Raw genomic sequence first — 20,271 nt, 5'->3', positions numbered from 1 at the left:
ATGGTTTCAGAATTGGAAGCTTCCTACCCTTCTTCAAATTGGTTTGGTGCTGTGTTTGAGCCCCACTGCCAATAGGATGGACAGCCTGGGTTGCTAAAGAAGGCACCTGAGGAAGAGTAACAGCGGGACGGGATGACCTCTGCTGTCGATAAAATGGTTTATGGGCTTAAGTTGTCCAAGGCAGCCAAATGAAGATGAAGAAATAGATATGTTGAGTATATGAGTTTGGATAACTCAGGAATAGTGGTGCAAGGAATTCAAATTGTTAGTCACTTGCCTGGCTGTGATGGTGAGTTTGCAGGCAGGTCAGCAACTGGATTGGTATTGAGTGAAGGTGGAGTTGGGGGATCATTGATTTGACCACGGTCAACAGGTTGGGCAATATTGACAGTTTGGGTGGGAGTCCCAACATGAGAAGATGTGATTGGGCTGCTTTGGATAGAGGTCGCTGGAGGACCTGCAATCTCCTGCTGGAATCGGGGGACAGCTGTTTCTTGACCGGCTGAGCTTCCAGGAAAAGCTTGTGAGTGGCTGGCGGACAGGACAGAGCCTAGCTGGTAGCTGGCAGGGAGGAGAGCGGAGGAAGTACCAGGAGGGCTTTCCTGGTAACCAGCTGGGGTTGCCGAGGCCGCTGCACGTGCGTGATACACAACCCGCTGTGGAGGGGCTGGTACGTGGGTCAAGTGCCTAACCGGAATATTGTAAGCTCCATCGGTCTGGCGCTTGTCGGCAGTCATCATTTGAGTCTGACTGGTAAAAATTCCAGATTGTATTTTGGATGCTTGAGGAGGAGCAAGCGGCCGCTGGGAACCGGCCACGGGACGATCGCCCGAGCTGGTAGACCCACCTAAACAGATCGAAGAGGCAAAGGTGACATAAGTACATGTTGATTGGCCCGCCTGAGTGCTAAGCGGACAGCCAGCATTTAGAAAGATTCCTACCGGAGCGGGCCGCTTGAAGTTCCGGCCGAGCCGCCGAACTATGCCCAGCTTGTTCTCCTGATTCATGGATTATCGTGGCTTCATCAACCCTTCCTTTAAGATTTGCAGATACGGGGAAGACGAGACCAACAACTAGAAGTAACAGAAATTGTCGAAGCATTTCTGATGGAGATATGCCAGATGATTGTTGAACTGAAGTTCGTTGATGCAGCAAGAGCTTCTTGCCCCTTTTCATAGGGACGGTCTGTCCCAAACCCAATCACCAGATGGAAACATGACTTCATGTTTGGTAAACAGTGACCCCCGCAGATTAAGCTTAGAGCAATGACTTGGACTATAACATAGGTGTGTACTGCGAATTTCGTGGCCCTATCGACATCAACTGTAACTTTCTGTCCAAGCATCAGTATCTTGTGCACGCCATACTGGGAGAGCCACAATCAGTGAGCTGTCGGGTAGCAGAATGTTACATATAATAAGAGCATCTGCATCGGTGCGGGAGTAAGTCCGGTAGTAGCAGATTAGCTTACTACCGGATTATCGCTAATCTTGGCCGTCAACCACATCGGTGAGTGCCAGTTCGATGTGTAAGTATGGTGTATGCACCTGCAGCTTATGTCAGCTGTGTTTGGTGCATACATTTGAGTGGGGAGCAGTGCCCGCATGCATGGGAATATGCATGCGAGGCTTACTCCCAGGATTAGCAAGGAGTAAAGTTACTCCTCCTTAGTCCAAATCGTACACAGCGGGGGTACTTCCTGCCCCGCCCGTTTGTGGAACCAACAAGAGGAGGGTAATCCGTGGAGCCGACGAGGATCGGCTCGGTAACCCCTTGGTAAGCTTGTCGGTTCCACAAAACGCTATTTTTCCACGTGGAACCGATGGGCTTCACACTTTTCCCCGTCGGTTCCACGATGTGCCTTCCTGGCACGCGTGGAGATCACGTCGGTTCCACGGCATTTTTTTTTTTTTTTTTACTTCCAGCCAAGACCACCTCAGGCTGGTCCTGAGGTTTTGAAAGTCCGACAAAACTCGATTTTGAAGAGAGGAAAAAAAAACTTGAAAAAAAAAACTCAAGAAAAAAACCTATCGCAAACACGATTGCAAACCATCGTTTAGGGGGTTGATATCGTGTAAAAAAGCGGGATACAGGAATGTGAAATGGCTGCATTGTGTAGCACTCCCTCTCACCCAGGCTCCCTGTGGTTGGTGTGGGTTCGAGTCCCAATTATTACAATTTTTGTCGGGCTCCTCCCGCTATATTTTTCAGCCCCGCCTACGTAGCCACGTGGATTCCACGGGTACACATCTGTAAGTATCCGTGGAATCCTCGGGGCCATCACGAGGTGCCCCCGTGATCCACTTGGTGGAGGTCACGTGAACGTGTGGACCAGCAGCTGCTGGTCCGACCTTGCGCAGGGGCACTATGGGGAATCCACGAGGATTCCTCGAGATATCCTCATGGAAGGACTCCCCGGGTGTACTCCGACACCCGGGGAGTACCTCCACGGGGACATCACTCGGAATCCACGATGAACCCGTGCAGCGGGCGGACCAGCGGCTCCTGGTCCACACGCCCACGTGCTCACCACCAATTTGATCCAGGGGGTATCCACGGGATCACCTCGACGAATCCACGGAAGCCTTGGGCTTTCTGTGGGCACAGCAAGGAATCCTCGTGATACAAACAAGAGACCCGGGCCAAATGGTCAGCTCCAAGTGGATCCTTGGTGGGCTTCACAGCACCCTGAGCTTGTCCGTGATATCCACTCGCGGAGGAAGGGGCACCATACTCAATCCATCGGATATCATGTCATAAATTTGTACCGCCAGGGTCCCAAGCTGCTGCATTGCAATCACTTGCCCATGCAACATGAGAAAAAATAACAATCACAAAAAGAGGAAAGCATGCAGAGAGAGAGAGCAACAGGGTGAAAAAAACAAGAATGAAGGATATTACAGAGGAAAAAGGCTGTCAGCCCCCCAGGAAAGAGAAGAAGAGCGAGACGCACAGCCAGCCGCAAGCTCGGCTTGCCCACCATCACAGCAGCACACACAATCTGGGCAAGCCCGGCCACTTGTTGTGGGCATTCCCACCGTAGTCGTTGTTGACAAGCTCCATTTCCACCTGGTGGTTGAGGCTGGCCTCATTCAGCTTGGCCAGGGACGCATCAACCTGGCAGCAGTACCTGACCACCGAGCCAAGCAAGCTGTGGAGCGCAAGGCCGAGCTCGGTGTGCTTGGCGTCCTCGTCAGGGCCGTGGTGGTCAAGAGCCTTGTAGGCGCTGATCAGCAGCTGGTGATGGTTGGCGTGGGGCGTAGGACTGAGGAGAGCAGTGCTGCCCACAAGGGACAAGCTTGCACGTGTTGGCGGACGGGCTGCTGCTGCTGAGCGGGTGAGGGTATCGCTTAGCTTGGCCAATGAGAGCTGCCGATGGCCCAGGACCAGCTGGGATTGGAGCAGCTTCGAGGAGGCGCCCAAGCTCGAGGAGCGGTTGTTGGCGTGTTGGCTGGGTGAGGAGGCTTTGTCTTGGTATGTGCTCCTCAGCAGTTGCGCAAACGGCTTCAGCTGGGGGACCCCCCTCCAGAAGCACCTCCTCTCAACGTCCGGTCTTGCTTGCCTATCAGTGTGGAGCAGGGCGAGCTGAGGATGAGGCTGCTTGGATGGGCGCTGATCCGGGAGGCAGCGCGAGCCAAATGGAGGTGGATGTCCTGATGATCTGTGTGTGTGTGTGTGTGTTGAAATGGATGAGTCAGTTGGCTAGTGTGAGTGGCTTTTGAGACGACACCACTAACTTTCTAATGTCCATTTGCTTGTCCGACTCCTTGAGCCGGCCGAATCCGCCTTGCGCGGCGGCATAGACTGGGTGTTTGTGTATGAGGTGGTGGAAGTCTGGTCGGCTGGGATTGGCAGGATTCCCCGGGCGAGCCAGAAAATGGCTGTGGGAGTGGGTAACGCTGGGGGCTGCTGCTGCTGCTGGCTGGGTGTGTGATCCGGGCGTGCTGGCAGTGGAGGTGATGGTGGTGCTGGTTGAGTCGGGGGTAATCAGGGCTTTACCTTGCCACAAGGGGACTTGTTTTTTTTTTTTTTTTGGATAAAGCAAAGGAAACCTAACCAGGTGGAGCTGTTTGACAGTGATGAGACCCACAATGCACCATGGCCGCGCTACAAGCATATGTAAAAGCATAAGCGGAGAAGCTGTGGAATCAGAATCACAGAATTTGACAAGTGTGGCTTCCACGGCACACAAAAGCTACTCTTGTGGACTCCACCGTAAATAAATTGACTCGCGGGGAGTCCACTGAAGTTTTCTTGTCGGAGCCACGAGGATCCGAGACCCCTGTCCATTTCCGACGGGGAGCCCACAATTGCCGGGGGCACGGTGAATTCCACGTCGGTTTCACCAATCTGGTGTCACCCGTCGGATCCACACTGCCTCGCGGTAAGAAGTACCCCCGCCGTGGAGGAGGAGTTTAGTCCGACTAAATCGGACCCGATGCGGTTGCCGAGGGGGATTAGCTACGCTAATCCCTCCTTAATCCGCGACCGATGCGGATGCTCTAACGCGTCTGATCAAGGGAGGATTTCGAACTGTGACCCGGGTGAACGACCTCGGAGGCCGGTGGTTATAACCGGGCCGACAAGCACATAACTCACTCGCTTGCCAAGTCCCTCATGGCTGTTGGCCGATGGCTTGCCGGAGGGACTTGCAAACTTGAACACTTTTCAGATGTTTTTCACTGTCATTTTTTTACCTCCAAACTGTCACATTTTTGCCAAATTCGGATGCAAGTATCCCATCTGCCTGAATCTCCTTTTCATACATCTATTTTTCTTCTTTGTAAACACCCATTCCCTAGCTTTTGACTAATTTTTTGAAGTTGGAAGAGAATACGTCTTTTTTGATTAAGCACGGACAGTTGGATGGTATTGGGGCTTGGGGAAACCTGAGAATATTTGTAAAATCAAGATGAGGAGAGGGGGTACATCCTCAAGATTATATCAGAATGACCGCAAGACACAGGGTCTGGTAAAAAAACTCTCGATGTTTGTGTGGTGTGCATGGACACAGTTGACGAATCAGAATTGACCCGACAAAATTCAAAAAAGGCTCATCGGATACCAGGAAAGTCCCTGCGGGCAAGCCACTGGAATTTGTTCTTGTGGGACTTGTGTCAAGTTAGGTCAAAGCCAACTTGATATTGTAGAAAATTGAAAAAATTCAGCCACACAGCTTGAATGTTGAATCAGCATTTTTCAGCTATTGGAGCTTTGGGCGGATTGAAATGCAGGACTGGTCCTCCAATCTACCACAATCAAAAGATATCGTTTGAACTATGTGTATGTTCCTTCCTCTAGAATTTCTTGAACATGCCGCAAAGTTAAGAGAGTAATACATGACAGAAATAAACCAAAAAGGTGTGGGAAGGAAGATTACTGAGTTAGGCCCCATACAAGTCTTTCAATAACCGGTAAACCAGCGAAGAGGGATGTCCACCTCTACAAAAAAAGCATGGGAAATGTTAGTCAGTTATCTTGAGGGGGCAAAGGGGAAGAAGAGATAGACTCAACAAGTTAGTGATAAACAGGCTGATTAAGTTAGCAGGTACGTGATCGTAGTAGGGGTTTATGACTTCGATCGGGGCAGGAGTAGGCTGGTTGGATGACTTGAAAAGCTGGCTTGAATGAGCCTGAGGCTCTTGCAGCTCGTCAACGGCCAAGACTTCGTCTGGAGTGTTGATATCCAGGGTGGACCATTCATCACCGGCGCTCAGGTAGACGGGCGCAAACTTGAACATGCCGCATATTACGACGACGGGCACGTTGTGGACTTTGGCAGCCAAGGCGAGCCCCAAGGAGCCAGACTTGGCGAGGATCGAACCGTCGGCAAAGACGATGTGACAGCCAATGATCAGCTTGGTGCAGCGCGAGATCAGGCCGAAGGTCGAGCCATCAGAGATCACGATGTTCGGGATCTTCGGACTCGAATTCGTCAGCTTCTTTGATAGCTTTCGGCCCGTAAAGTGTGGCGCCGTCTCCGAGATGATCACCGTGAACTTGCGCTTGTTCTTGGCTGCTGCTTGAAGGAAACTCGTGACTGTTCGTGAATTATCCAAGGTCATGATCACTTCCCTTTTCGTTTCACCGAATGTTGATCGGATACAAGAAAAAAGAAGAAACATAAGTTAGTGGTCCCAAGCTGTCCTCGGTTTGAGATAATAGAAGAAAATGAGATACCCTGAATGAATGTGTTCCGAAGCCTGGGCGGCAACTCCTTCTTGGACGAGGTCTAATTCATCGTAGAGCTCTTGGACAGCCTCGATGAAGATTGGCTTCAAGCTCAAGGAATTCGAGTTGAACTCGCGTTCTTCGTTGAGCAGATCATTCGGTACTTTCTCATCCTCATCCAACAATTCGTTCGTCATCGGCTTCTGGCCCAGCAGTCTCGATACGCTTTCTTCGACTATGCCTGTGTTCCGAGGCGTACTGCAATGTGAGGAGGACGTGGTTGATCGGTAATGTGAATCGTTGCGCTTGTTGTTTTTCAGCCGGTCTGAATGCGCCTCAAGATGTGCTTCCAGAGCACTCGCATATCTATCGCATCATATAACATCAATCCGGGCTGTTAACTTGAGGATGTGTTGATCTATGCCTTTAACCTGTGGATGACTAACTCTTCCTTTAACAGAATAATGACCCGTTTGACCATATTGCCGATCACGAATTCTGGTAATAGAGGTAAGGCAGATTCACCCCAGCATGCCCCTTACGGATGGTATGCCGAATAGAATGACTGACCTCTCGGAGCCATTTCTGATAGGAAGTCGCCCACTTCGACAAGATGGCCACATAGTTGATCGAAGGAAGTGAACTTCGCACTCGCGATTACTTCCCGTAGGAGTTTGATAGTCTCCGAGCCAGTCGCATGAGAGCCTAGGATCTGTCTGGAGCTCGCTCAGAAATAAATAAGCTGTTTGTCTTCAGTCTGTCTGAGGATTACTCGAGACTAGCCACTCTGACCTGTTCTGGAGTTTGTAAGCAAACGACTCGATTCGTTTGAGGATTTGCGCTTTCGAGATCTCGTGTGTGAACCGTTTGATAGCCATTCCTGCTGAGTTCTGGAGTGTTGATGCTGTCTCGAACGAAAAATATTGAAAAACCTTGAGAGCTGGCCGTGACGGAGTCGACTGGGTTCTGCGTTTTACCGAATTCGGTAAGAAACTCAGCCCTGAAACCCGAGCTTGTTACATCACCGCCTTCACCACAAACCAAGCACCACCACGACCACGACCACCAACAACCATCGAACACCTCCAACAGACAACCTTCCAACAATGGCAATGGCACTGGCGATGATCCAGAACGTCCCGCAATACATCTCATCCTTTCGAGTTTGTCAAGATCTCCTCTCACTGACGAAATCACCTGAACTCTCAATTCTCCACCTCTCAACAATCCCTGCCAGTCAACAGCTGAAGCTATTTCCTCTGCTTTCTTTTGGTATAATGATAGGAGCAGCGCTTATCAGCCATTCGACCGTTCTCAGAATTCTTTGATTACCAGAGGATCTCACGTCCAAATGACTTGAATGCAGCGACTTCAGTAAGTCAACAAACAATCAATCCGAACCGAAAACATATCATCTCTGATTGATTCTGAGACGACTTTGTGATCTGTAGAGAATCACCTACAACACTCGACATTTCAGTGGAAACTACGCCCTCATCGTCGCGGCTTTGGCAGTCTATAGTCTCCTAACAAATCCCTTGTTGTTGATATCGATCGGTTTCTTGGTCGGAGGTTTCGGATGTATTCAGCGTTTCGGTGAGCACGATCGATTCCCTGGAAAATGAACGACGTGTCAAACAACCGATTAACTTCCTTTTTTTCTGTCTTCTTTCGATCGACGTTCCACTCCTGATTTTTCGCCGCTCTGTTCTCTTCAATAGGCCCCGATCCGAATATGCCTACCGAAGGCCAAATGGTTACTCAAAAATCGATGTACATCACATTGTTTGTCATCGGTATTCCGATGCTCTGGATTGCGGCCCCAATCGCAACTGCCATGTGTAAGTTCTTGCATTCTCTCGCGACCAAACATATCAGCTAGTGAATCTTTTTTTTTTTTTTTCCTACCACAGGGCTCGTGGGATCATCCGCAGTAACAGTTCTGGGACATGCGTCATTTCTTGAACCCAGTGTTGTCAGTCCTCCGTTTCACACTTCAGACTCCGTTTTCCACAGCCACAGAGCCTATTGATGGCAGCGTCGTATCACTAACTACTGTTTTTTACCGATCTATCCTCCCCTTCTTATGCCCTCATCATCATCACAGGAATCAGAATATTCATCTGTCCAACAAGTGTAAAAATTCATTGGACCTGGAGTCATACTCCTTTAACTCTGCTTGTGTTGATATTCTCTCTTTCACATAGAAATCATAATTTTCTTTACCAATTCATTCATAGGTGTCAATAGTTTTTAGCATGGTAGTTTTGGATAAGTCTCAATCATGTAGTCTTTGAACCTTGGTTTGTAGTGCCTTCTAGTCTGAAGCATTGTTTGGCTTGCCTTTGCATGCTCAATCGACCACATTCTTCCATGCTCGACATGCTGGCTAGCTTTGTGCAGGAGAAATACGAAAAATGGGGTAAAATGAATCCGGTGATTCTTTAATTTCAGCATCGACCTTTGTTTGGAACCCGGTTTCAATACAGGAGCAGATAGCAAAAACAAGAATAACGATCAATCACATAACATGGACGATAGAAATTGGAATGCAAGAAACCTCGAAGCGAGGTCGACTGGGATGACACCATAAATAAAAATCTTTTGGGTGAGCGGGCGAATTAATCATAACATAATAAAACGATACAGAACCCAAGAAGACACAAGTCCGTAATACGAGCAGGAGCGGGGTCAAGGAGTGTTCAAATGTGAGCAAAGCGGTTGGACGAGGGTGATCATTCTGGGAGAAAGTATTCGACTTCCGTGGTCGGGAAGTCCCTTTGGAGGCCAGCATTGATCGCAGGCAGGCCGACGATTCTGATAAGCAAGACGAAGGTAACGCGTTCCCAACGGTTAGCCCAGCTAGCGATGAACTCGCCGGTGGTCTGGCCGAGATGGACGTCGAGCATGAGTTTGTGGATGCCCTCGATCATCGTCTTGCTAATGGCGTCGATCGTCTTGAACATCTCCGAAAGGTTCTCATAGACCTGGGAGAGGATCTTGATGGTGACGGTGAGGCCGAGACAGTGCTGTTTGAAAAGCTCGCCTAGATGGGCCTGGTTCGGGTCATTTTGGTCAAACCGCTCGGCCATGTATGGCTCCCGTAAATCTTCCGTGAGTGCCACTAAACATGTCCCTGAGAGCCAGGTGGACATCGCCTTCAGTGATCTGACCCTCTCCGATGCCGGTCGTTGGACTCGTGTCAGCAATCGTCTCAAATCCCGCAGGTTTTCAAACATTCTTTATGGATCAATCAAAGAAAAAAAGAAAGAAAAAACTAAGACTGCTTCAGTATACAGACTCAACTTGTTAGGTAAAAATGAACTGATGGCGGTAGGAGGCAGTGAAAAGACTAACTCTTTCGCACAGACCACCGTCTTGGTGTTGAGACGGCCACCAAAAGCGCCCTCTCTGAGATCACAGATTGCGTTATTGACCAGATGCAAATTATCCGTGAAGCTGAGTTGAATTGAGTTGATTTCGTGTATGGTTCGCAGGCGAGCTTGTTCGACCAGCTGGCTTGGCCACCATCTGACTCGAGCCAGCTCCAGGCTGTCTGGACTATCTCTGGGAAGCCAGTAGTCGACTACCTCTCTGAGTTGGTAGAGATGCCCTCCGACGCCGATGAACGAGCTCGTGATATTCTCGAATTTGGTGTGCACGGTTTGGGGGTCTTGGCGTTCGAAAGTTGTGTCGCCGTTGAGGTAAGCCGGGGGTAGAGGTATAAGCTTGGCCTTGCCGAGGGGGACCTGGACTGACTGGCCCAGGTTGGGGTCGAGGTCCAACGAGGGCCCACCGTATTCGTCCTCGAGTAGGTGTTCGGACCAGCCAGGCTGCAAGGAATCCTGGGCGAACGAGGGGAGTATTATCGGCGGGGTCGCGTTGGCTGCCGATCGGATAAATCGTTCGAGGTTAGATTGTGAGCTCGAGCTCTCGGCTGCCCAGGTCCTCTGACAGTATTCCTCGGCGGATCTCTCGTGCCGCTTGATCCATTGCTGGGCGTGGCTCTCGAATGGCTGGAACATCGCAGCCGATTATCGTAAGCTGTGCGTGCACGGTAGCGATTGTCGATGGTAAGCTGGGTGTGCACGGTGGGGTGAGGATCATCCAACGAATCAGTTTGAACTTTGATTACTTTCGGTTGATATGAGGATATCAGGGTAGATGAATTCGGTCGGCCCAGGCGAGGTGAGATATTTATGTACAACTATGCAATTTCGACCTTTGTTTGTTCGCCTTTGAGGTCGTTCCGTCGATATGCAACCGACTCGATAAGACCCAATCACTTGACCTTTATATGTATGCGAAGTAGGGCGGCTGAGGATGCGTGTGTGTATGCGGGCGGGGCCGACCCCTGGCTCTCAGGCCGGTACTCAGAATTGTTGAGTAGCCTGTCTGAGTAGATGGGCTGCCCCCGGTGAGGCCGCCCCGGGGCACCCGGACCCCCAGGTCCGCCTGTAGCCTCCGCAAAACAGTCAAAGAGAATTCCTTCGCCTGCGCCAAAGGAAGGAAAGCTGGAATCCGGGGAAAAGGAAGGGAGAAGAACCAGAAGAAAAATTATAGAAGTTCGAAAAAGAGAGCACCTCCACCGCCAATCGTCTCAAAATCCGTAAGGGCGAGACTGTAAATCTTGAGGTCGCTGGTTTGATCCCGGCTCGGGGGACCAAATGTGGGACTCCTGTCCGTACTAGGCGGTGGCAGTCTTTTGAGGGGATGGTTGCTGGTCGAGCTGCCCTTGGGGTTGGTGGTCCGTGAGGATGAGCGCAGAAAAAGGGATCTGAGATAGCTTGTGGTTGGGGTGGCTTTGAGATGTTCGCCGGGGGTTTGGATCCTCGGTGGCGGTTGTTTTGTTTTGAGAGGTTGGGGAAATGTGATCTTAATGATGAGGAAGAAAGGGATCTGGGAAACTTTGGATGAAGGTGATTGGCGAGCTGAGCTCAAAGGTTTGAACTCTGAAGATTTGATCTATAAACTCAGGATGGACCGTATTCTGGGGATCGGAATGCCATGGCCACCCATCATCCTAGTTCAAGCTGAACTTGGACTCCGGGTGACATGTCCGCGCGCTAAACGCGCGTGCACACACAACAGACAATAGAAACAGGAAAAGAGAACACAACACAAAGAAACAAGGAAGGCACAGTGAGATGAGTCAGAAAGAAAAGAGGCAGAGAGAAGAAGGAAAGGAAAGGAAAGAGAAGACAGGAAACACTCAAGACAGGCAAAACAAACAGAAGGGAAAGAAACCAGAAACAAACCAGGGAATAAACCCACAGCAGGTGCTGTGTTAGGACCAAGAAAACTGAAGAGGGCTGGGGACTGAGAAGGAGGGGAGATGGAAAGATGGAAAGATGGAAAAGGAGGGGGGGGGGATCTTGAAGGGGGAGCCAGTTGGAGGTTGGAAGGTGATGAGGAGGGGTGAGAGGGGATCTTGAGGTTTTGGATTCTTGATGCCTTGATGAGTCTTGATGATCCTGGCGGCGGCCATGATCCTGACTAGCTGGCCACAAGAGGGGCCACCACACTGCACATCAAGCGGGGTACATACCACTCAATGACCGGCCATCAAGTGGGATGTACACTCCGGTGACCAGCCATTGAGTGGTGGTGTAGGCCGGTCATTGAGCAAAGTACACACCCCGCTCAATGGCCGGCCATCATGATCACCCCGCTTGATGCCCGGCCATTGAGCGGGGTGTGTGATGTCATCAAGTGGGGTGTTTACTCCACTTGTTGGTGAGCTTAAATAAGCCTCTCCAAGGAGGCGCAAAGCGTCTCCAAAGGAGAGGCTTAGGACTAAAGTTGGATTCTTGGCCTGAGGCTGACAAGGTTTTTTGAAGAAAATGAGCAATTTTGTATTTACATTTATTTTATGATTAGCTCTACAGTTTTACTCCAAGTACCAGCTGACCATGTTGTAGCCCTTGATCTCAGCTATCTTGTACATATTTTTTCAAGTATTCTCAACAAAAATTGGCTGCTCAGCAGCCATTCTTGCCAGGGCTGTTTCTGAGCAATGTGTTGGACCCATCCTGCTACTTGCTGGTCAAGATTGGACAGTTTCTCACGATTTTGGCTCACCAGACCTCCCAAGGCAGTTTTTTTACATCACAATTACTTCCAAGGGATGAGGATACCACTTTGATGGGATACATGGTAAAATGTACAAGAAGGAGCTGATTCTAATGGTGCTGGAGGCTGTGAAGAAATCTGAGGGGTATGTGGTGATATGTGGATTAGAAGGATTTTTTGGCCATTTGGCTGGGCAGCCTCAGGCCAAATGTCGGACATTAGGCACAAGTCCCTCCCGCAAGCAGGAGGGTGCTCGCGCCCTGCGAGCACAAGGAGGGACTTGTGTTAAGTTTGACTCGTTGGCCGGTCATTGAGTGCACATCCCACTCAATGGGTGGTCACTGGGTGGAGTGTGCGCCCCACTTGATGGCCATTGAGGGTGTGTACCCCACTCAATGACTGGAGCGGGGTGTGTACCTTGCTTGACGGCCGTTCATTGAGTGGGATGTGTATCCCGCTCAATGTCCGGTCATCAAGCGGGGTGTGTACATACTCTCCTCGATGTCCGGTTGTCAAGCGGGGTGTGTACTCCGCTTGATCATGACCGGCCGTTGAGAGCGGTGTGTACCCCACTCAATGACCGGCCATCTGCACCCCACTCAATGACCAGCCATCAAGTGGGATGTGGATGTTGATGGCCGGCCATCAAGCTGACAATGATGGGTACCCGTCTGGGACACGGGTACCCTGTGGTTTTTCAGCCAAAATCCCATACCCAGACCCGTACCGAGCTTAACAAAGCCTCTCTGGAGGAGGGCCCTGCAGGGTCTCTGTCTCACAGAGAGGCTTGCCCCCAAGCGGCGAGGTTTGGCGTGAATCCTGACGGGCCTGAGGCTCGGCCAACCCCCTAATTTCATTAAATCCTTTGTTACACATCAATCACTGCTGGGATAGGCCCATGAGTGGCATGGCCTTGAAGCCTAGCTTCTTGCGCAGGCAGCCAGCCATCCACCATCCATCAAGCCCCTTGTAGAGCTGCTGGACATGCTTTCAAAAACCATGCCAAGCTTGTCCCAGCGAGCAGAGCGTTTTTTTGTTCAACTCCTGTACACATTTTATGTGTGGCCTGAATACCGAATGTAGTTCAATGTTCAATTCAAACAATATACATACTTCATGTACTTATTAGAAGTAATTGAAACTTTCATGTACTTATCCAATAGTATGGTGTAAGATCAATCCTGGAATCATGATTCCATGACTTTACATCCTTGTAGCTTTAAGGCCATTCAAGGCATCAACATGTGGCCTATGTAGTCTTGAAGGCCAGATGCAGACCTTCAATTTGGCACCTGGGCGGCCCATTTGGCCACCAGGATGCTATAGAAAAGTGGTGCCAAACTTTCACACCAGCCAAATGGGTGAAAGCTGTACTCAGGACTCACACCAAATTTCGCCGCTTAGTCCCAAGTCCCTCCTTCGGAGGCTCGCGCTTCGCGCGAGGGGCCCCTGCCCGCCCCTCAGAAGAGGGAATGACTAAGTTCGGACCCGTACATGGCACACACGGACGGGTACTGGGGAGCAGTGACGGGTACCCGTCAAGCAGTGCCGGGTACCACCCAACGGGCACCCGTTGGCCATCTCTAACTTTGGTGGTAATTTGTCAGTGAATGTATTAGGAAAATCTGTTAAGAAAGAGGTTAACTTGTCAAGGGATAACAGGAAAACATATCAGAAGAAAATCTTACAATTAGACTATCTGTCAGAGTTAGACTACTACTAGTTTGTTGACAAGCCAATTTTACTGTAACTAGTTAGATAGGATAAATTGGGAGATGAGTGTTGAATTAGTTTGTTCTGGTTCTTTCTGAGGGAGGAAAAAGTGGGCTCTTCTCTTTGATCACAATCAAGACCATCTTTTGGGGGCTCTTGTCAAGTTCAGAGATGATGCTTTCATCATGTTAGCTTGTGTAATAGCACTTACAAGTCTCAATTTTGTTTATGAGTGCTTGCACATTCTTCAATTTTTGAAAAGATTATTAAATTTCAATGGATAGTGATAGAGAAAATCTGAGTATGCCAAATTGCAGGGATTCTGAGCTAGCATAAGGTACACGTGGGGAAGACCTTTGAAGAGGCTGGGGGGTATAAATAATCTGAAAAACACCAAGTTAAATGAACTTTGTGCTTCTGCTTAAAATTTGTGATAATACACATTTACCTCCCTTTGCCACCAGCCACAGCAAGCCTCACCAGGGGGACTTGTCTTGAGTTAGCTTCCATAGAGCTTTGAGCTTTGAGTATCAGTCTTGCTTCCCTGCTATTTTAGTGGTCCCTCATGTTCCAAATCAAGAAGCCCAGGAGTTCTTTTGATGAGTAAATTGATGACCTGCACTGCATAGTACCAGTGAGTCATATATGATCAAACAAGTAATCAATTTGAGTGAATGTTGCCAATTAATGGAAATACCATTGCAATTATGTTTTCCAGGGTCTCTGAGGTAGTAGGTCCCAGGGATCAGCATTCCCGTATCCTGCTACCGACTCACCATTTGCTGGACTTGAAAGGCTCTAAATCCGTTACAATTGTTATGCAAACTTTTGCTCAAGACAGCGACTACTCATGCATACATAACTCAATATTTGCCAGGAACCCGGATCCACTCACAACTCTAGTCCTCTAGTCATCTTCCAAATTCCACGTAAACTGTGTAAGTACATGTCTGTCAGGTTCCGCCAGACACAGCTCCCTTTCGCGGAGTCCGATTTGAATTGAGTCCGCCCTGTTAATGTGATACTTGGTCTGTCTTTTTTATACTATGGAGTAGTGTGCTAGGGGCAAATGATCCGGTCGAGATGCTTGGGCCCATCATTGCACGCCTGACCGCGTGTTAGTGATTACTTGCTTGCTGGTAGACACCCTACGAACCATGGAGCTTGTTGATGGGGTAAATTCGAGAACGGGCTAACAGGATGAACGCGACTTGAGACACTTAGACTCATCAGAATTAAACGGCTGACTTCCAGATCCAATTCACGTACATTGCTCGCTTCGAGGGTAATCCGTTTCCAGGTGCAATCTTTCACTATTCTCGACCTCTCCTTACATTCCGGCTGGTTGCATCTGGAGTACATATACCTACCCTTATCAACTCAGGTTGGCCTACACCTCATTGTTGTGCCTCACCACTGCAGTTTCTTGATTCTTCACGCCGGCCTCAGCAGCCGACCCATCGTTGAACTTTCGAGCTTATCAACAGCAGTCTGTCCCAAAACCTCACGCACTTCTACCAACTGCACCAGTCCATCAAGGCCCTACTCCGTATTCCGCTCGCGATTCATCTCTGGCGACGCACGCAAAAAAACTGAAGATGGAAACCTTTTCAATGTCACCTATCCCTTGCATCTTTTCCCTCGGAAGCGAGCGGCCCTTACGAAGAGTGCGTTACTTCAAGTTCAACAAAAGGCCGAGATATTTGCTGATGCTTTTGCCGCTCTCTGCACAGGAAAATTCTCAGGGCGATTATCTGGATCAAATCAATCAGCATCACATATCTGTCGTGCGTTACAATTCATTCCCGGACAGAAATCTGAGAGCACCAGAAAACTTAACTCAAACATTGATTTTTGTCCAGTATGACCCAAAAAAAGATGCTGTGTTTTATCAAGAAAGTCCAGCCTTCGAAATGTCTGGGTTTTATTCTGACGAAGAGATCGATGATACCCAAATTCTGCCTTCACAGAGTTCCAAACTATCGATGGTAAGCTGATATTTGTGCATTGATATGAAGATTGCGCTCTGATTTTCTGATTTTGCTTTCCTGAACAGCCCATAGCTGCCGATATTGGTGTTCGGGCGGATGCTTGTCTTCCATGCTTCCCTTGTGACGTCAAGCTTCCAGTCAAGGTGCGAATATTATTCATCGCGAAGATACATTCATTTCTTTCTCAAAAGCTGACATACGCTACAATTAGAATGATAATCCCCCTTTAGCATCCCTCCCAGCGAGATCTACGCGGAAGAGGAGTCTGACAAACATGTTCAAAGCGAGGCCTGAGGCTGTAACTGCCGCGCAAAAGTTTGAATTGAATCTGCCAAATAATGCGCCTCCAGTCAAAAACCCTTCGTCACATACCTTTTCCACCTCGAATGAAAGTGACCCACCGAATCCCCCGTCAATCGACATCGATGAACAAGCCTATTATCTCGAGAGAATCGTTCTCGTTGAACCAAGTTTGGGGGATTTACCCAGCTCCATATGCCAACGGCTCGATTTTTGCCCACCGGAGGAAGAGATTTTCTACGAAAACGAGTTGATGAGCGGTCCTTCGTTCTCATCTGCCTCGCAAGCGCTTCGTTTTTTACATCGACACAACGAGCCACACGAAGCATCTGGAACCTCAACGTCAAAGGCCAGCTATCTATCACAGGCCCGAAAGAAGCTTAAAAACAAATCAATCAACCGATCAATCGTCGTTGGTTGCCAGCCCCGAAAGAAAGGCATAACTCTCCAGGAAGAAAATGAATGCTTCCAGAAGATTTGGAAGCATCAACAAAATCGCATTGAGGCGCATCAAAGGATGAAATCTCAATTAGAACTGATCTCGGAAGAGGTGGAAAATCTTGAAATCTTGGAATAATGTATGCCTTGTTGATTGACTAGATAAAAACCGGCTCTAGATGAGCCTTTAATTGTATCATAGTGAATCTATCAGCCAGAAATCCTCACTGGCTAACATGAAGACGATAATTTAAACTAAGAAATATGTTTTGGTTCACAACCAATCATTGTTGGGGTACCTTGAACACATCTAGCAGCATTGAAAAAGCTCGGATATTTATTTATTGTAATGTAAAATTGAAAACGTGAGCCACTAAACAATGTGTGTCTGTGTCATGCTAAAATTACATACAAGCCCAGGCAAAACTCTTCGACACGTTCTCTCTGTCTACGGTAACCCGTGCACCGGGGGAGAAATTAACAAAGTTTCTCGCAAAATTTGAGCTTGCAAGAATGTCAATGCTGCTTTTTCCTAACTATTGATCCCAAATTGAATCACATGTTAGAACTTGCCACAGTGTGTTATCATTTTTTTTCTTGTATCACCATGTACACGAATGGATTCAAATATGGTGAATGTAGTTTTCAAGATTGAAATTTTCTCACTTTAACTGTGCTTTTCCATGATAAAATTCCTAAGAGCATCCAAGGTGAAAGTTAAACACGGAGTGAACTGTGGGTTTACATCTGCCCAATCAAGTGAAAATAAACTTGACAATTAACGGTTTAACATTAAGCGGACCGACGCGCCCACCAAAAAAAAATTGGCAGCATCTCGCCCCCCCCCCCCCCCCCCCAACTTTCCAATTAACTACAGGTCTCGATTGTCCTGGATCGCTTGGCTCCTTAAGCAATTGGCGCCGAGCAGGAGCCAAGCGATGACCTTAAATTGTGTACAAGCCGTGTCCTTTTATACTGTGGCCCAAATCCTCATCTCATCAACGCTTTTTTTATCTTTCCCTCCTATTTCCGGTTGTGAAGCCTTCCGGCTCAGGAAGTCGCTCCTTGCATTCCGCTTATAAAGGTAAGACCCTCGGCCTTATCTATTCCTGTATCCGCCGCTATTGGTCCTTGCTTCATTCATTGTTATGCCAACTTCGGCACCTTGTGTACTCATATGCCGCTCTCGGCCGTATCGTTGCCTGCTGCAAATGACTAATTTCCTCCTATATCGACAATTCCGGGATACTGAGAGCGTGTCCCGGGATACCAAGTTCCTCCGTGTATCGCCATTTTGAGGACGGTTGCAAAACCCGGGAAGATGAGACAGTGTGCGCCCTACATTTTTTCCTTTTCCCCCTTTCGCTAGCGGCCCACATTGACTTTGTCTTTTATGGGACTGTTGAGGTATTCATTGCCCACAACAGACCACTCCCCACGGCAAATTTTTACTGCTCAAACATCCATAAAATGGCCGATACTCATGCCACAACGTATTATCTTCATCCACGTTGACCAGACGGCTTCCCCAACAGTCAGCGCTTCCATACCACTTTCCCAACTACAACACATCCCTACCCAAGATGATTTCATTACCTATCTTTATTCCCCAGCAGGACCTATATCTTCAATGCCGTCTTCACACATATGTGATCCTCTCAAAAAATTCTCCTTCGCCGATCCAGCGAGAATCCTATTTTTGGGAGCTCCTGGCTTTCTTTCAATGGCACCCTCAACTTAACATCTATTACCAAAACTTCATTTTTTGCGGAAATAATTGTGGAGGTTGATTGCTGGGCTATTACTCCTGATGCCCTCTACTCAACCTATGTCCGCCCAAGCATTGCCGGCCGCTTGTGCATTGACAATATAGGAAACAAGATCCAAGCTTTTCCGCCGGCTACTGGCCCTGTGAGACAACGAAATAATTACCTACAGGCATAATCTTCTTTGCTGATACTCTTTCCACAATGCAGCATGGCCCTCGCTTCATATTACACTTTGGGCCCCGTGTCGACCCCGGCATTAAGAGTGGCCTACTCATTAGGAATGTGGTTCTTTTCTATGGATACATTGCTGGGGAAATCGGACGCACCATACACGTTGTTGTGAGATATTTCTGTACAACACATTTCCAGGCAAATTGACCCATATGTATCCCTATCATCCTACTCTCGCAGGTCGACTCCATTGAGCTATTTCACAACTTCCAAGCTCCTCATCAGTACAATCTACAGTCCCGGTGCCTCAAATTGAGTTAATATGTTACCAGCTGCTCAACCTTCCTCCTTCATTGATATTTGATTGTCTCTATGTTTCAACCGTTAAGCTTTTACCTTTGTGGATTCAGTTATTTCACATTGCCCACGCCCCCATTGCTACAATCTACCATCGCGCTGCCCCAACTTAGATCATACCAACTCTTCTTTGTCAGTTTTTCGCCGCGAGTTGCTTCAACTCTTGTAGAACTGTTCCCGTAATGATATGCGAGTATAGCGGAACTTTTTACATAAAGGGTGCAATTGACATGGAAGTAATGGTCACGGGGCGGCGGAGCCGCCCTTGAACCCTAGTCATAATTAAGCAGATTGACAGAGACAAAAGGGTGCACAAGATGTTTGCTGCTAGAATTTTATGGAATTTGACATCTTTTAAACAAATAGTAGGGACTGGCCTGAATCCTTGAATCCATTTCTAGTTCTAGGCTCTAGTTTGTTTGCCTCATTGGTACAAATATTTTCCCAAGCTCAACATTCAAACAAATAACTTAAACAAAAGTTTGTCTTGGAGAAAGCCTATTCACCCCAGGCAAATCGGGGTCATGACAGCCATAAAGGTTGAATGGCCCTGCATGTTACATAAAAAAAATCATGCGCCCTGTGTGACACACCATTTGCAGGACTGGCTGTGTATGCAAGGTGAGGTGGACAGGTCTGTGAAACCCTCTGCACAGTCACTGTGCATGTGACATGTTGAAAGTGTGAACTGCATGTCAGGATCTGGAAAGATTTTCATGTACACCTGACAGGACTTCCATGACCTGACAGGCGTACAGGACCACATAACCTGTATAATTCTCATGACACCAATTTGCCCAGGGTGATTGGCCTATCACATTGGTGAACCATATAAATTTAAGCTACAAATGATACAGGGTGCAGGAGGTTTTGGGTTCTGGGGTTCTGGATCATAAGATGGTAGATTGCAGGATGGGGACACTGTAAAAAAAACTCAAGAAACTGATGCAAGTTTACATGCAACATTACAAAGGTACCTTTGTAATATTGTATGTCAACTGGCAGCAGTTTCTTGAATTTTTTTCACAGTGGGAGACAGTCAGGATCTCAAGCCTCTCAAACCTTGAGAATATGGGTACTTTCAAGCTATGCACATATGAGAGCCCGGGCTACGGCTCATAACCAGTTCTCCAATGAACAAGCAAAAAGAATGTAGGTGGGGTGGGGTGGTTGATTTGAGAGGGGGCTTGTTCCAGCCAGGATATCAATTAGAGATTTCATCTGGTACCTACTACCCGTCAGCAGGTACCTGGCACCTGTGGGTGGGTACCTGCCCACGGGTTCTGGTC

The 20,271-nt window shown here is 48.4% G+C and overlaps 5 protein-coding genes across 5 annotated transcripts; 2 read left to right on the top strand and 3 right to left on the bottom strand.

Moving 5' to 3' along the window:
• Positions 1–269: 269 nt before the first annotated feature.
• On the bottom strand, positions 270–1,101 carry PtA15_12A523 (uncharacterized protein; the record flags this gene model as incomplete). Its single annotated transcript, XM_053162141.1, has 2 exons — positions 270–847; positions 942–1,101. 2 exons carry the CDS (start codon positions 1,099–1,101, stop codon positions 270–272), a joined length of 738 nt encoding a protein of 245 aa, XP_053026088.1.
• A 4,283-nt stretch (positions 1,102–5,384) lies between these two features.
• PtA15_12A522 (uncharacterized protein) lies at positions 5,385–7,049 on the bottom strand (the record flags this gene model as incomplete). Its single annotated transcript, XM_053162140.1, has 4 exons — positions 5,385–5,442; positions 5,515–6,040; positions 6,742–6,887; positions 6,964–7,049. 4 exons carry the CDS (start codon positions 7,047–7,049, stop codon positions 5,385–5,387), a joined length of 816 nt encoding a protein of 271 aa, XP_053026087.1.
• A 228-nt stretch (positions 7,050–7,277) lies between these two features.
• PtA15_12A521 (uncharacterized protein) lies at positions 7,278–8,311 on the top strand (the record flags this gene model as incomplete). The annotated part of the gene is made up of 6 exons (XM_053162139.1): positions 7,278–7,334; positions 7,456–7,545; positions 7,623–7,767; positions 7,893–8,012; positions 8,085–8,146; positions 8,279–8,311. The coding sequence occupies 6 exons, from the start codon at positions 7,278–7,280 to the stop codon at positions 8,309–8,311; spliced, it is 507 nt and encodes a 168-aa protein (XP_053026086.1).
• A 595-nt stretch (positions 8,312–8,906) lies between these two features.
• PtA15_12A520 (uncharacterized protein) lies at positions 8,907–10,196 on the bottom strand (the record flags this gene model as incomplete). Its single annotated transcript, XM_053162138.1, has 2 exons — positions 8,907–9,411; positions 9,529–10,196. The coding sequence occupies 2 exons, from the start codon at positions 10,194–10,196 to the stop codon at positions 8,907–8,909; spliced, it is 1,173 nt and encodes a 390-aa protein (XP_053026085.1).
• A 5,358-nt stretch (positions 10,197–15,554) lies between these two features.
• Positions 15,555–16,824, top strand: PtA15_12A519 (uncharacterized protein; the record flags this gene model as incomplete). Its single annotated transcript, XM_053162136.1, has 5 exons — positions 15,555–15,623; positions 15,690–15,743; positions 15,819–15,944; positions 16,013–16,090; positions 16,159–16,824. 5 exons carry the CDS (start codon positions 15,555–15,557, stop codon positions 16,822–16,824), a joined length of 993 nt encoding a protein of 330 aa, XP_053026084.1.
• Positions 16,825–20,271: the final 3,447 nt, after the last annotated feature.

This window comes from Puccinia triticina, chromosome 12A (assembly GCF_026914185.1).
Source record: "Puccinia triticina chromosome 12A, complete sequence".
Taxonomy (NCBI): domain Eukaryota; kingdom Fungi; phylum Basidiomycota; class Pucciniomycetes; order Pucciniales; family Pucciniaceae; genus Puccinia; species Puccinia triticina.
The sequence above is the reverse complement of the archived record's forward strand: the minus strand, read 5'-3'. Positions and strand labels throughout refer to the sequence as shown.